Genomic DNA, 17,596 nt, shown 5'->3' with positions numbered 1-17,596 from the left:
TACAACTGGGCCTCAGATATCAGGAACTTGGTCGGCTCGGGGGACTGGTTACTCTGTCTGTGCTGAACTGTGTGGCTCACATAATACCTCAACCTCTCCCTGTGTTGGATCCATTAAAACTGGCTTGCATGAGGACCCCAGGGACCGCCCTGGCCTCTGTGCACATAAAGTCCTTTTGGCTTTACTGCCTATTACTACCTGCTACATTTCTTGGTATTTCCTTGAATATCCAGAAAGTGGAATCTGACCCAGCTCACCTTTTTTAAGCCAGGCCACATCATGGGTTGCTGGCCAGCCTGTAGCTTTTGGTATTAAATTCTTGGCCTTCGGAATCAGGTGTCACCCTGGTCCAATCAGTTGTATGCCGTGAGTGTTGGTCACATTGTCTGCCCAGGCTGTGGGTGGGGCAGTTTCGTTTAGAAACATCTGCGAGACTGATGGACAATACACTTGACGTGATAAACCATAATTTTTCTATTATGGGATGTTTAGGTTGTTTCCTTTTTTTTTATTACTTTAAATAATGCTACAGTAAACATCTTGGTACTAGTTGTAATGTTTGTTTGCACATCTGAATGTTTTCTCAGGATAGAGTCCTAGAAATAGACATAATGAATCAAAGTACTTAAATCTCTTTTCAGTCTCTTAATTCATATTACCAAATTGCCTTCCAGAAAAGTCACATGTTTTTATACTGCAATAGTGTATGAGAGTGACAGGTGCACCATACTCTTGCTCATTGCTTTTTGCTGTTCATTCTTCAAAGCTGAAAAAAGTACATTCGGCTATTTAGTGCTCCAAAAGCCTTTCTCTAGTACGTATTCTGGATCCCACATCTGGATCACAGATGACTACTTTAGTAACTGTAACTTTATTATACATATATTTTTTTTGCCAGCTTTCTATTCTTGTGTCCTCACTGCTGCTGCTGTAATATCATGGACAATTCCATATTTTCCTTGAAGCCCTGCTCTGAATATCCCCAGTCTTCGTACCAGTTTCGGTTCCAGTCAGGGCAAGGAACAGATGAACTGGAGTAAAAACAGGTTTATTTCAGTATACACAATGAATCATCAAGGAAGGGCAACTGAGCTTCAGCGTGATTAGAACTAAAAAGCTGGTAGAATAAACCGCGTTTTCTTAGAGATTTTGCATACATGTTTTCTTGTGAGTTCTTTCTTATTTTCGGATATCTGATCCATTTGCTTCTCAAACTGGTGATTTCAGTTTCAAATTGCACATGGTTCTTAATGGCTGCCTTATCATATGTATGACTTTTCAGCTCAACTCTTCCTGCTAACTCTGGGTTTTCTGGTTTAAATTCCCCAGAATAGACTTCGGCATAGCTCATCTTTTTCAGCTGTTAGCCACTGGTCATTATTCTGGACCCATCCTTGCCTCCTGTCAGCTTTGAGTAGGGGAAAGAGTCACAAGATATAAAACATTTAGCTGGGGTTCTATGTAAAATAGTGTACACTGGATTATTTAATCTTTTTATCAAGACTTTTTGAAGCAAATTTGTGTACACTTAATGGAATCACAGTTTAGAAGTTGAAAGGGGTCTCAGAAGTGATCTAGTCACAATCTTTCGTTTGACTGATTGAGGAATTACCTGTAGAGAGACTGTGATTTGCCCATTGTTATAGTCAGTGTTAGTACCTCTAGATTCTCAAGAATGTACTCTTTCCATCATATTGCAGGATTGGAAGTTTAACTACAATTTAATAGTTTAATCATATTATTTGGGAAATATTTTTTTGAACACTGTCAGGACCATCTCCCTCAAAATATCAACATTTAGATTAAATGATTTTCTGGAAATGGCCAGTAGTTACAAAATAATTGAAAGTTGTCATAAACATTACATATTAATATTGCTACATAATATACTATTAACTTTAAAATCCTTTCAGATGGAAAATGTATTAAGAACAAATTAAGGAACAAGATATTAGGTACTTATTTTCTCTATTTCTAATAATTTAACATCCAAAAAAGCTCATTTTATTTCTTTAGACATAGCAGTTTTAAAAAGTAGTATTTTACTTCAATATTCTCTATGAAGCAAATTATTTTATACTCTAAGCTTTAGAGAACAAATTTGAGGCTGAAAGGTGACTCTAAGTTTTTATACGTGCTGGCCAGTCCATGGGGCTTATTGTTACCAGTATTACTATGATTTCCTTTATACATTTTTGATAATTAATACTTTGAATGGTTTATTCTTAGCACTGACATAAAATAGTTATTTATAAGAGAAGATAATTTTGGGGTTTTATTTCCAGACCTACCTTTTAATGAGAATGCAGGCAAACTGGAGATAGAACTCGTTTTGTAATGGTTTATTAGAATTAATTAATTAATTATTGCATATTTTTCTTTTCAAGGTCTCATTTTCCTTTCAGATGGTACTAGTACCAGTAAATTAAAAAAAACATACGTTTGTTCTTGGTTCAAGGGTATAGAAATAGGCTTAGTTTGGACTACAGGTGTCTGTTTCTTTTTATCTTAGTATTTAGAAGTTTTCTTATAGGTCCGTCTTGTTAGTAAATTATCAAAATTGGCTATAGCTTTTGACTAATATTAAAAATAGTTCTTGTTTAAATTTAAAGTTTTAATTTTAATTAGAGAAAGTTCTACTTTCAGATCACTTGCTTCTCTGGGGTTGTTAGGAAGAAATTAAAACAAAAATCATTTTGTCTCTTACCCCTTAATCACAAACATGTAGTATTTTCTTCAATTTTCTTCTCTTCCTTTTTTCTGGCCATAAATTTTTGTTTTTACATGCTATTAATCTTTGTCTTATGTATCACTTAGCATACTGCTTGCAGCTTTGCTTTCTTCTACTGTTACTTATAGGTAGTCTGTTAGTTTTGCACTTCCTGGTGTGGGTTGTTTCTAAGAGGAACAGTCCCTTTGGTTACTACACAAGTAGTCATAGTAGATTATTTCCGATGTTGCTTCATGCATCATTGGCTTAGTCTGAGCTTTTTGCATAATATTTAGTTTTTGTTTGTTTGTTTTGTTTATTTTAATATATAGTTTCTTTGTCATTTATTTTGCTCATTCAGCATTCTTGAATGAACTTCAAACGGTTAGAATGATTGAATCATCTCAGTAAAATGTGTTCTTACTCATGTGGAAGGAAGAGCTTTTCAAATACTACCCTCTCGCCCTTTTCTAACTGTAGTTTTGACTTGTATCTGAATGACAGGAGGCTTATTTATTTTGGGGGTGGTGGTAGGCAGCAATTGATAATGGTAAGGGTTTGACTTTAGGTATAGAAACTTATAGGAAGACAGGTGAGGCTGATTGAATATATATATTGCTGATAATAAGTACTCATAGGGACTTCCCTGCTTGTCCAGTGGGTAAGACTCTGTGCTCCCAATGTAGGGGGCCAGGGTTTGATACCTGGTCGGGGAGCTGGATCCCACATGCATGCCACCACTAAGATCCCGCATGCTGCAACTAAGACCCAGCGCAGCCAAAAAAAAAAAAAAAAAAAAAACCACCTCATTATGTAGACTTAAATTTCATTTTGAGAACTCTCATTAAGTCCCGAATGTGTATTTTTTATGCATAAGTCTATGGTTTCCTGGTAAGCCATAAATTAGGTTTTAAGATAGTCAGTGGCTTCTTATGATCTATTTATAAAGTTTTAAAAATTGGAATTGTGTATTATATTAATATACTATCGCAATTAAGAAAATGTTTTCTTTGATATGTTTGCACCTTCATATATCTTCAGCTCAGGCATTTTGTTAAAAAAAAAAAAGAATTCGTTAGCTACATATGACAAAGTATAAGTTCTATGAAGAGCTCTTATAAATCACTGAGAACAACAGTACTAAAGACCCAGTTAAGAAATGGACCAGTGGGAGTTCCCTAGAAGTCCAGTGCTTAGGACTCTCCACTTCCACTGTCAGGGGCCCAGGTTCCATCCCTGGTCGGGGAACTAAGATCTCACAAGCTGCGCTGTGTGGCAAAAAAAAAAAAAAAAAAACAGAAAAAGAAATGGACCAGTAACATGAATAGTCAGTTTGAAGAGAAAGAAATATAAATGGCTGATAAATATATGAAAAGATGTTCCTAATAAAAATACAAATTAAAACAAGTAGATGCCAGGTTTTGTTGGATTAGAAAGATTAAAACATTTGAAACATTTGATAATGATCAGGATTAGTGATGAAGTGGACAAACAGGTCCTTTTTTTTTTTTTTTGCGGTATGCGGGCCTCTCACTGTTGTGGCCTCTCCCGTTGTGGAGCACAGGCTCCGGATGCGCAGGCTCAGCGGCCATGGCTCACGGGCCCAGTCGCTCCGCGGCATGTGGGATCTTCCCGGACCGGGGCACGAACCCGTGTCCCCTGCATCGGCAGGTGGATTCTCAACCACTGCGCCACCAGGGAAGCCCCAGGTACTTTTTTATATCTGGGGAGTATGATTTTTTGAAGGGCGGTCTGCTTTAGTTATTAATTCTAATCACTGACACAGCAAGTAATGTTTTAGAATTTATTTTATGGGTATATTTCCATACATATGCATAGTATCATATACATGAAGATGTTCATTGAAACATTTTTTGCAATAGTAAAAGATTGGAAACAACCTAAATTACTTATGGCAAAGCCACAAAATGGAATACTATGCAACTATTAAGAAGAATGAAGTAATTCCTTCTGTGGGATTTGGAAAGTTTTCAAGATATATTGTTAATTAAGTGGACAAGAAGTTGCAGAATTGTGTATAGCATAGTCTCTTTATGTTAAAAAGAAAGATTTATATGTAGATACATTTGTATGTACACTAAACATTTCAGGAAGAGTTCATAGGTAACTGTTAAGTGATTGCTCCTTGGCTATGAGTGGGGACGGTCAAGTCTAAGAAGGTGACTTAATTTTCCTATATAGTTTTAAAATTTAGTACATGTGTTATTCTCTCTATAATAAAGAATATTTTGTCATTGAAAACATAAAACACTTTAAGTGGTTTATTTAGCTTTAATGGATAAGTACTATTTGAAAGTTCTAGCTTAATCAGGGATCCATTCAGCATTCAATAAGGAAACCTATTTGTCCATTTTAGAAGTTAATTTTTAATTCTGTGAGTATCATAAGCAGTTAGGGTTTTAACTAGGTGACTAAAATGAAGAGAGGGAAAGGATGTTTTCTTGGGAAATTTTTGTTAATCTGTGCGTTGTTTTCTTGGTTGTAAAATTTTTTCATAGGTCAACACTGACCTCTTAAGACTATTTCCTGAAGGTGACTTGGTACAACCAAGTAATCATGAAAGCCCAGACAACCCTGTATTCTCTTTAGTTTTTTGTTTGTTTATAGAGCAGAAATCACAGCAGAAATGAAGAATTTAAATGAATTTATGTAGTTAACCAATAAGATGAACAAAAATTTAAGCACTAGAAAACAATATGATAGAAGATGGTCATCATTGAAGTGTATAAAACAGTGTAAAAGATCTAAATTTGCATGCCAGTATGTGTTTGCCTTGTGACTTAGGACTTTGATTAAATCATATGAACTTCCATTTCTTTATACTAAAGTGGGATTAATAACCAACTTCTAGGTTTACTGCAGTCTTGAAAGAAAGACTAGGAATGTGGAATGCATAGTACAATACTTGTACCCAGCAGGCTTTCAATAAATGGCACCTCTTTCTTATAATTATTTTTCTAGCTTTTAATAACATGTGCCTTATATTTATATGAATCAGAACTCTCAGGGAGAGGTGGGAGTTTAACAGTAACACTTTTGGTAGAGTATTCTTGTTAAAATAGACTGTAACACCTTGTTAAATTAGTGAAACCTTTCAACTTGCTTAGTACCTCTTGATTCATCGGTGCTATTCTTTTTAAAATTTAGACACATCTGTGAACAGTTGTCAGCGATCTCAAACTTTGACCCTGTAACTACCAGGATGTTAAAGCATCCAACTACAACATAGAAAATGCCAGTATAATGTATTCATTCTCTGTATTCTTATAGGAAAGGTCATGTTTCTGTAAGATTTATTACTCAGCCATAAAAAGAAACAAAATTGAGTTATTTGTAGTGAGGTGGATGGACCTAGAGTCTGTCATACAGAGTTAAGTAAGTCAGAAAGAGAAAAACAAATACCGTATGCTAACACATATATATGGAATCTAAAAAAAAAGGCTCTGATGCACCTAGGGGCAAGACAGGAATAAAAACTCAGATGTAGAGAATGGACTTGAGGACACGGGGAGGGGGAAGGGTAAGCTGGGACGAAGTGAGAGAGTAGTATATATACACTACCAAATGTAAAATAGATAGCTAGTGGGAAGCAGCTACGTAGCATAGGGAGATCGGCTTGGTGCTTTGTGACCACCTAGAGGGGTGGGATAGGGAGGGTAGGAGGGAGATGCAAGAGGGAGGAGATATGGGGATATATGTATATGTATAGCTGATTAACTTTGTTATACAGCAGAAACTAACACAACATTGTAAAACAATTATACTCCAATAAAGATGTTTAAAAAAATAGGAAGAAGAAATTTTTAAAAATTGGGAATTCCCTGGTGGTTCAGTGGTTAGGATTAGGCACTTTCACTGCTCAGGGCCTGGGTTCAGTCCCTGGTAGGGAAACTAAGATCCCATAAGCCACAAGGCAAGGCCAAAAAAAAAATTTTTTTTCTTTACTTTACACTTTAATTTATCTAAGACTTAAGGGCAATCTGAGAAATTAGAACAGTGTTTGAGATATGAGTATTACTTATCTGAATTTTTGAAAATAATGTAGTCAAGGCAATTAGTATATATAAAACTGAGGTTAGAGAAGACTGAGTGTGTTATGCCTATTCAGCTACACTTAATCATTGTTCAGAATGACATTGAACCCTCTAGAGAAGGCAACAGTATTTTTATTATTGTCACGATAGTGTGTTAATTCAGAGGATTTTATGGCTTTAGAAAATGATACTTAAATTTTTTTCAAGTGTAACATTTTAATAAGGTAAAAGAAGAGGGCCACTTGTTTTTCAGCCTCAGCTAATTGACAGGACTCTGCTAATGATATTTTGGATATCACAACTAAAAACATAGAATCTTGGTAATAACAAATACTCAGGTTTTTAGCTCCCATTTAATAATTTTGTGATAACACACTTTGTCTAAGGAAGAGATTCTTTAAGACAAACTAATGAAATCTATGGACCCAGTGAAAACCAGCACATTCACATGGCTTTAAGTATAATTTCCAGGATTTCAAAGACGTCCTGAGACCATCTGTGACTCACACCCACTAGACTCAGGTTGAAAACTTCCATGAGGTTGGAAATTTAGTTTCAGTGCTCAAAGTAGAGACTAGTTTTCTCTTTCCTGACAGGATGGATTCAGTCTCCAAAAGTAAGGTTAAAACAAGTGAGGGTTAAAGCATGTCTTTGCCTTTAGAACTTGTGCTACACAATTATCTCTTAGTTATATACTGTCAGCTAGTTATTAATTCTTCATCATAAGGACAGTTCAGTCCTTCCATAAAAGAAACTCCCACGTGAATAGAAGGAAAGGATGTTTTTCTAAGATTCTTCCTTTTTTCTTGGACTTCATCTCTGCGTTTGGGCCAGTACCATATCCTTGACTTTGAGAAATATGTTATATACATCAGTACTGTTATTAGTGCAGGACACTGGTGTATGGTGCTATGGCATAGGGGTGGTTCTCCCAGGAACCCAAGGGAAGAACTTGGTTAAGGGATTCCATGTGTTCCAGAAAGGACTTAGTGCCCTTTTTCCTGCTTCCCTGTAGTGATCCTGTAGCCTCTCTACCACATGTGGAATAGTTAGTTTATACTCAGCCGAGTCAGAGATATTTATTTACCTAGTACAAAGGAGCCCATATCCTGTACTCTCTGGGATCATTTTAGTATTTGCTTGTAGTCTCAGTGAGTGCCTGCTTTTCCTTCTGCATTATAAATTTTTCCTCTGGTAAAACTGAATTCTGAAAAAGAGGAATGAAACAAATTGCTTTTGACCTAAAATTGAAAGAATGGAAATCTCTTGAGTAATTATAGATTTTGTATAAACCTTCTCAGCTGCTGGTCTTTACTCTGAGCTAGATGCTGTGGGAAATTATACTTGGGATTACAAATATGAACGTGGGCCTTTTAGTGCTAATAAGACATCTTAGTGGAGTTGGGGTGATGCAATGGAAAGAGCAGGAGCTTTACTATGAAGCAAATGAATCCTCACTCTGTGAACTTGGGCAAGTTACTTATCTTTTCTGGGCCTCAGTTTCTCCACCTTTACAAGGGGGCCTGTGAAGATATGATATTCATAAAGACCCTAGCAGACTGCCTGATCATAGAAGGTATTCAATAAATGGTAAATTATTAAGGAAGGCTTTGATAGATTCTCTTCTGGTAGGTCTTCTAAATCCATGATGCTGTTAGACTGGAAAATAAGCCAAAATACCTTTCTCTTTCCTTGTATAGCTACCATCATAAACTTGGCCAAATTATTAGCTTATATCAACTGTCTGAACTCCATGTTCTTTGACCAAGTTTCCAGGTACATAGACTTCTGGAGCCAGAAATTAGGAAGATTTTGAATCATTTATTTGTTATACAGATAACTGTATCTGTTGAGGGCTGTGCACATGCTGGGTGCTGGGACTACAGTGGTAAACAAGAACATGGTCCTTGCTCTGATGGACCTCTCAGTGTAGTAGGAACCAGACAAACAAACACACATGTATATAAATCATTAAAATCTTATGCACCTTCAGCTATAGAATGCATGTGATTCAGTACTGACTGATTATGAGTCCCCTGTTCTTGCACACTTGGGGTTATGTGTATTTTAGACTCTTTAGAGAAAGGTGAAGAATAATAATATTCAACTTCTGTACTTTTCCAGCTCTTTGTGTGCAGTAGTTTACGGGGTTCCGTTCTAGCCATGACCATGGATATTATATAAAAGAGAAGGTATTGCCTAGGTGTGGTTCCACAGGACGCTAGTGCCACCCATTATTGTTCTGTTATGATGGTAATTAGTAGTTTGATAAGGGATTTGAGGCCATTTTAGACCAGTGGTCTCTAAACTTTTGGTAACTGCATAGTATTCTACTCGATGGATATTCAGTAACTTATTTAACCACTTCCCTACTGATAGATGGTATGATTATTTTCAGTTTTTGCTGCTTAAAATAATGAGGCAGTGAATATCCTTCTCTATATATTTTGGCAAGCTTTGCTAGTATGCTTATAGTAAAATAGGGACTTGTCAATCAAAGGGTATATTGTATTTAAAATTTTGATAGATATTGCCAAATTCTTTTATCCATGAAGATTCTGATTTAGTAAGTCTGGGGTGGGACCACTCAATTTGTATGTTTAACAAGTTCCCTAGGTGATTTTGATGCAGCCAGGTTTGAGAACTATTGCATTTCAGAAAAATGGCAAGATTCTCTACTTCTAAGGAGCATGGTACATGTCCTCAGGCAAAGGTCAGATAATTATGGCTATCTAGGGAGGAGTAAAAATCCTCTTCAGTGACTGAGCAGTAAGAGCCTATGTCTAGAGCAGCTGTTGCTGGGGATGGCCCATCTTTAGAGAAGCAAGTGTGCTAATACTTATCTGAAATATTTTATGTCTCTTTGACGTGTAATGTAGGGGAAAAGAACATAAGAATTGTAAGGACCTGAGTTTGAACATTTTCCACTTACTGTATAATCTTGGGCAAATAAATGAACCTGAATCTTTCTTTATATAATGGTAACGATACTCTCTTCCTCTCAGGTTTGTTGCAAAGATGAAAGGGGGAGTGATTTAACGTTTATTTATTTATTTATTTATTTTGCTGCTTTGGGTCTTCGTCGCTGCGCGCGGGCTTTCTGTAGTTACGGCAAGCGGGGGCTACTGTTGGTTGCGGTGCGCGGACTTCTCATTGCGGTGGCTTCTCTTGTTGTAGAGCATGGGCTCTAGGCGCATGGGCTTCAGTAGTTGCAGCACGTGGGCTTCAGTAGTTGCGGTGCATGAGCTCAGTAGTTGTGGCTCACGGGCTCTAGAGCACAGGCTCAGTAGTTGTGGTGCACGGGCTTAGTTGCTCCGTTGGCATGTGGGATCTTCCTGGAGCAGGACTCGAACCCTTGTCCCCTGCATAGGCAGGAGGATTCTTAACCACTGCGCCACCAGGGAAGTCCCGATTTGACATTCATTGAGTACCTTTTGTCTTTGCCAGTAACATAGGTATCTCTCTCTGTCATGGCAGTTTGTCATTTAGTTGTGATTGGTGATTCACTTGGTTGTCTCCCCATTAGACTCACTGGGACCACATCTTGTGTTTTTGTATTCCCAGTTGCTAGCCCAGACTTGGGACATCATGCACTGCTTTGTGTCTTTAATGAGTGACGTGTGCTAAGCACTATGGAAATAGATTTTCTATCCTAAGAATTAAGTATTATTTCTTCCATTCTACCACAAGGAGATGCTCAGAGAGCTTAAGTAACTTGCTTAAGATCCCATAGTACTGCAGAACCAACACTGAAAACCCTGCGTGTGGTGATTCCAAACTAGGTAAAGTTTTGCTCTTACCATCAATCTGCTTTGCTGAGATAATGCTATAAAGCACTTTGGAAATTGTGAAATGTTTAAGGGTAAGATTATTTTTGTTATTTTAATAATATAAGTGTAAAGGTTAGCATGGTGACACAAACATTTCTTCTACCTATACTCAGGATTCCCATTCAGTTTACCTTTCTTGAATCCATAGTATAGCAAATCTGCTTTGTCTATGAGAGTATAAGTGGTTATTTCCTCCTGGGAGTGATTTTTTCCCCCATAGTTCCTTTGCTTAAAATTCCATCTTTGTTTTTCATTTGGGGAACTTTCTGCTATATGCAAACACATGAGTTGAAGATAGTTTATAGTAGTTAGAGCAGGATTTTGGCAACACTGGAAGTTTCAGTAACCAGTAGAAGTAGTGTCTGTCTTCCTCTCTGGTCTTTATCTTCAGTTCCCTCTTTCATTACCAGCCGTATGTGGACCTCACTGGCTTAGCTGTCATCACATGTCAGCCCTGGCTACTGGATATCTGTATTTTGTAGGACATGACCATATTGCTTAAGGCTGTAGAAATAGTGGGAAAAAAATACCACCTCATAAACTTTATGTTGCTTTTTATGGGGCTTTTTCATTTGAGAATTAAATTGTTAGGTTGTTTTAAGTATTTAATCATAAGTTGAGTTTGGAAGAAAGAGAAAAATGTCCCCACCCTCTGCCCCTTATGTCATCATAAAATTCACAAAGTTACTAAACAGGAATAGCATACACCAAGAAGAAGTGTGGCAATAGGAAGAAATATGTGGTTTTGCTCATTATAGTTCTTTTGAACAAGGGAATTTTCCAGGAACTTGACTTTGTGTTTTATTTTATTTTCCAGACCAAATACTTGTCACATTTTATAGAAATCAGTTTATTTTTTTTAGTGTGTGTGTGTGTGTGTGTGTGTGTGTGTGTGTGTGTGTGTGTGTGTGTGTGTGTGTGTGTGTGTGTGTGTGTGTGTGTGTGTGTGTGTGTGTGTGTGTGTGTGTGTGTGTGTGTGTGTGTGTGTGTGTAAGTAACCACTTTGGATTGGTTTCCTCTCTCTGTCTCTGTCTCTCTGTCTTTCTGTCCTGCCTGGTAAGGTTGAGAGGAGGGGGCAGGCAGGCTGGCTTCATCATGGATTCACTTCAGCAGTTGAGTTTGTTTAGTGTTTGCCTTAGTGCATGTAATTCTGCCTCAGGGGTTCATGTCTATTTAACTAGCTCTTTAAGCCATGTGGAATTGTGTTGGAAAATGCATCTGATTTCTATCATGATCTTCCTCAAGCCTGGTTTGAACCCTGGGAATGCAATTGCAGGCTTCAATACCTTATTACTTTCAGATGGAGGTTTTATTCTTTAGGGTTTACTGAGATGAGCTTCGGAGAGAAATTCTAAACCGAAAGATTTATGAGGGATGGAGGCTATAGTGTTTAAGACCTGGAAGAACCCTTTTCCTGTTAGTAGCAGTTGTTGAATGATAATGCATGATGTGTCATCACCCCATGTTTTTGGTGTGACTTTTAATGTTCTGATTTGGAAATTGACATTTTAAATATTCTTACGTTAACTATTTTTGTAAAATGTGTCACAGTATCCTTTGCAATAGCAGCAAAAACTAAGATAAACTAAAATAATTCACAAATTACATATCTTACATAATGTAAAACTTTTCTTTTTAGGCATATGGATCGGGCTGTGATATTGTTATTTTGGCAAATGACTTTGAATGTGTGCAGATCATTCCTGGTGCTAAGCATGGAAACATCCAAGTCAGCTGTGTGGAGTGTTCTAACCAACATGGAAGAGTAAGGGATTTATTTACTTTATTAAATGTCATCTTTTAATGTATTTAACAATCTCAGAGAGTATTCTTATGCTTTTATACAAGGCTTGCCTACAATTTCTAATTATATATTATACCTTGCTTAGATGGCTGTTAATAGGAGGGGGTAAAATGATAGGTTATGTACAAATTTTAAAGAGCCATTAAGCTGATAAGTGATAATTAATTGTTCTACCTGTATATACTGTCTTAAAAGATTTGTAGGCTTCACATTCCTGTGTGTGCTAATATTCTGCTAGTTGATAGTTCTAGCATCTATTAAGCCAGTAGCAGGGAAGTAAACTTTTATCTCCTATATCTAGCATACCTTATCTCTCCCAAATTATAATAAAATCAAATTTTTATCAAGAAATGTAGCAAGTTTTTAGCATCTAATATAATATATGTCATGTAACTGATGCTTTGTAAAGTTTCTGTTAATTTAATGAAACTTTATTTTTTGTTTGAAGAATGTTAAAGTTCATTCACTCAGACTTTAAACAGAGGATTTATTTTAAAATAATTCAAGTTTCATCATATGTTCCTCTCCCCCAAAATTTCACACATAATATACATCAAATTTTGATTATATGTAAAGTAAATATAGCATATTTGCTGTATATTCTAGCAATTCATTAAGGCCAATGTTGTGTAGCAGAGTTAAATGTTTCTATGGGAATATAAGAATAATATTTTTCCTGTAATAATTGTAATAATTTAAACAGTTTTAGTGTTCTAAAAATTGTTCTTTACTAAGTAATAATAAATTTTATCAAGGATATGTTAAATTGGAATATTCATGGTAATAAATAGTAATCATGCAAATTTATGCCAAATAATAATTGTGATATATCATTTCTACTGTCCTACCCTGCTGTTTGTATTAAGCTTTAATATTTGGGTAAATGTGCCACTATATGACAATCCAATGATAAAATTGACATAGTATTGAAACACTGAATTTTCTGGTGTTTTCTGATGCTTGTTTCTTGCTTTTTTGAATTTTTTCCCCAGTCATTCTCCCTAAGTATTGCTTACTCTTTAGAAAACACTCAGAGTGTCAGATTTCTCTCATTAATTTTTCATTGCTCATCTCCCTATACCAAGCATGGTAGCTTTAAACCTGCTTAGAGTTGTTACAATAGTTGTCAGAGATGCATTTTAAAAAATTATTTATGTGCTGGTGATGATCACAATAAACAGATACTCTGGGAGCAGAATTTTTGTTTTTGTTTTTATTTTTTTTTAAATATAGAAGCCCTTGGTTTTCATAACCATGTTTTTACTTTTTCTAACCTGGTTGAAGGTGAAGAAGCCCAAATTGTGACATCTCTGATTCATTGTCTTTTATTGCCATCTTCTTTTATTTCATTTATCCCCAGTCCTTGTGATGATTACTTTCAAATTTATGACTTTGTATTAACCAGTTATAATCATTCATTCATTCATTCATTGACATGTTGAATGTGATCATTCATAACACCTTTTACCTAAGTGTTACTGTGGCCAGGCATTTTAAGTAGCTCTCCCCCTACCATTGTGGAGTAAACAGCTTTTTCTTGGAAAGAAAGTTAGGTATTAAATAACAATTAAAATCACTTTTTTGGGGACTTCCCTGATGGTCCAGTGGGTAAGACTCAGCGCTCCCAATGCAGGGGTTCTGGGTTCAATCCCTGTTTGGGGAACTAGATCCCATGCGTGCCACAACGAAGAAGTCCGCGTACTGCAACTAAGGATCCTGCATGCTGCAACTAAATATGCCTCAGTGAAGATCCTGTGTGGTGCAACTAAGACCTGGCACAGCCAAAATAAACAAATAAACAAACAAACAAATAAATAAATACACTCTGAGTGACTATAGATACTAAAAATAAATAAATAAATGAAATCACTTCTTTTGCATTAGAGTGCCCTGAAATCACAGTAGACCTTTTCGGCTTGCCTTAAAAACATGTATACCTAATTTAGCTTTATAGGTTAACCCATAGACCTAGAGGCGTGAGAAGAGATGGTTTTTGGTCTGTTCCCTGTAGTTGTTTCCCTCTTGCCAAGAGGAAGATAAACTGGGAACTGGCTTTCAAGGAATTATTGGAAAACAGGCTCTGGTAAGCTCCTAGGAATAGAGGAATTTGTATTTCTTCTCATCAGGTATGTGACCTGGAGCAAAGTCCTCTTGGCCCCCAAACCCCTAGCTTAAGTCCACTAGAGATGTCTATATCAGCTATTTCTCCTCCAGTTGCAGTGGATGTCTGTCTGGTTTCTCCTTAGTCCATTTTCTCTATTCCTCCTTCTACATGGTGTTCCCAATTGGTATTTTTTGTTTGATGGTATAGTTAATGGCATTTTATTTGATATATTTTTTAAAACCTGTTGCCCTTTGATGTCTTTTTCTACTTCTCATGGTTTTTATATTATTTTCACTGGATTGTAAAGTTTAAAGTTTCTGACAGATGTACCATTGAAATGTGTCTTTGTTAATAAAAGTTATTTCTGCATTTAAAAATGAAATTTTTATAGAAAAGGATGATTTCTTTGAATAGGTCAACCTTGTATTTGATATGGAAAATAAAGCCTGCTGAATTTTTGATAAGAGAAGAGATTCTTAAGTCCAGTACTTTTCCAGTTATATTTATGGAAGGGAATAAACCATAAATACTGTATTGGGATTGTATGTAATCAGTTTATACATTATTGTGAAAAGGAAGTTACCTTTATTTTCTCTTTTCATTAAATATTAATGCTTTGTTCATTCTTTTTTAGGTTGCAGCTTCATATGGTAATGCTGTTTGTATTTTTGAGCCCTTGGGCATAAATTCTCATAAGAGAAATTGTGTAAGTATTAAATGGTAGTAGAAAAGTTTTATAACTGAGTTGGGAATCCAGTTGACAGCAATAAAGAGCTCCTTAGGAGCTGGTGCTGAAGGTGGTCTGGAATATCAGTGTGAAGTTTGTCTGGTGCTTTATGGTAAGATCTTTTACATTCACTAGGAATATATCCCTAGGCCTTTTAGAAAATCAGTTTCCTAGAATATTGCTTATTGAGATTTGCCTTGTTAATTGGGATCTACCCCAGGTGAACTCCTGTTGTTTCTTATGTAGATTACTAGACTAGTCTCCTGTCTAATTAATCTATCCCCTTTCCCTTTCTCTGTTCTCAGCAGAGTAGATCATGACACTTCTCTGCTAAAAACTCTAATGGCTCCATACTTCTCTCACATTTAAAGCCAAAAAACCTTAGAATAGACTACAGCCCTTCTTCCTCCACCCCCGCCTTGCCCCCACACCTGCACCCATTTATTACCTCTCAGAGCTCATCTGCTATTCTTGTCCTCTCTGGTCACTCCAGCCACACTGGCATTTTCAGTGTTCTTTGGATAGTTGCCCTCTCATCTTTGAGCCTTTGCATTGGTTGTTCTTTTGTCTGGAATGTCCTTCTTTCTCTGGATAGCTCCAGGGCCAGTTCCTACAGATCCTTTAAGTTTTTGCTTAGTAATACCTTCTCAATGAGATGTGCCTTGACCGCCCTCCCCTTTTTAAAAAAAAAAAATTATTTTCTTAATTTTTTTTTTTGTCTGTGTCGAGTCTTAGTTGCAGCACACGGGATCTTTGTTGAGGCATGCGGGATCTTTTCGTTATGGTGTGCGGTCTGCCCAGGTTTCTCTCTATTTGTGGCGTGAGGGCTTCTCTCTAGTTGTGGTGTACGGGTTTTCTCTCTCTAGTTGGGGTGCGCGGGCAGGGTCTGTAGGTTTCGGCACGCGGGCTCTCTCTTTGAGGCAGGCGGGCTAAGTTGCCCCGAGGCATGTGGGATGTTAGTTCCCCGACCAGGGATCGAATCTGCATCTTCTGCATTGGAAGGCGGATTCTTTACGTGTGGACCACCAGGGAAGTCCCTTGAACACCCTTTTAAAAATTGCCACTTGGTTCTCCCACCTTCCTTCTAACCTGTCTATCCTTCTATTTTTAAACCTTTTTCAATAGAGCACTTATCTTGTTTATTTATTTATAGATTACTGTTTAGAATGTAAGCTCCCTGAGGGTAGGGAGCTTTGTTTCTTTTGTTCACTGATGCATCTCAAGTACTTAGAACAGTATCTGGAACATAACAGGTACTTCTAAATATTTGAATGAAGGAGTTAGGAGCTTAGGTAAACTCACTGGGTGCTGAATTATATTTTGTCTAAATCCAATATGGTTAGAAAAATTTTTTAATTTTAAAATTACTACATGCATTAGAACTCCACCATCACTCACAAATAGTTAAAACTGCCAGTGTGAAATCTGAATGCCAAGATTTCACCTCTTGACATATTTACCAGTAATTTATTTTATTATTTATTTATTTATTTATTATTATTTTTTTTTGCAGTACGCGGGCCTCTCACTGTTGTGGCCTCTCCCGTTGCGGAGCACAGGCTCTGGACACGCAGGCTCAGCGGCCATGGCTCATGGGCCCAGCCGCTCCGCGGAATGTGGGATCTTCCCGGACCGGGGAACAAACCCGTGTTCCCTGCATCGGCAGGCGGACTCTCAACCACTGCGCCACCAGGGAAGCCCTACCAGTAATTAAAAAAAAAATTGTATTCTTAACTGCAGTAAATAAGTGGTTTTGATATTTTCCATTAAATGTATGTATATGAATACTTTTTTTACATTTCCCCCCAGAAGTACAAATTATATCATAGTCTCTTCCCTATGATAATATTATGAAATGCATATTAAATTTTCAGAGTACTGGGCTTCCCTGGTGGTGCAGTGGTTGAGAGTCCGCCTGCCGATGCAGGGGACATGGGTTTGTGCCCCGGTCCGGGAAGATCCCACATGCCGTGGAGCGGCTGGCCCCTGAGCCATGGCCGCTGAGCCTGTGCGTCCGGAACCTGTGCTCCGCCAACGGGAGAGACCACAATAGTGAGAGGCCCGCGTACCGCAAAAAAAAAAAAAAAAAATTCAGAGTACTTAAGAGTCATTGGGAGTACATATTTAAAAATTCATTTGTATTTGCCTGGAGGCACAGTGGTTAAGGATCTGCCTGACAGTGCAGGGGACATGGGTTCAAGCCTTGATCCGGGAAGATCCCACATGCTGCAGAGCAACTAAGCCCGTGTGCCACAACTACTGAGCCTGTGCTCTAGAGCCTGTGTGCCACAACTACCGAGGCTATGCTCTAGAGCCCATGAGCCACAACTACTAAAGCCTGCATGCCTAGAGCCCATGCTCCGCAA

The 17,596-nt window shown here is 37.3% G+C and overlaps 1 protein-coding gene across 3 annotated transcripts in view; it reads left to right on the top strand.

Moving 5' to 3' along the window:
• DMXL2 (Dmx like 2) overlaps positions 1 to 17,596 on the top strand; it is a 169,859-nt gene that overhangs the window by 22,540 nt on the left and 129,723 nt on the right. For 2 of the 3 annotated variants that reach the window (XM_081227961.1, XM_081227960.1), the window contains exons 2-3: positions 12,235 to 12,360; positions 15,138 to 15,209. In XM_081227961.1, the coding sequence (XP_081084087.1) occupies positions 12,235 to 12,360; positions 15,138 to 15,209 (198 nt within the window). Of the gene's footprint in view, positions 1 to 12,234; positions 12,361 to 15,137; positions 15,210 to 17,596 lie in introns of those variants that run through there. The other variant, XM_081227962.1, reaches the window with a different exon arrangement.

The sequence above is a fragment of the Mesoplodon bidens genome, assembly GCF_964165515.1.
Source record: "Mesoplodon bidens genome assembly, chromosome: 3".
NCBI lineage: Eukaryota > Metazoa > Chordata > Mammalia > Artiodactyla > Ziphiidae > Mesoplodon > Mesoplodon bidens.
This window is presented reverse-complemented; position numbering and strand designations above follow the sequence as displayed.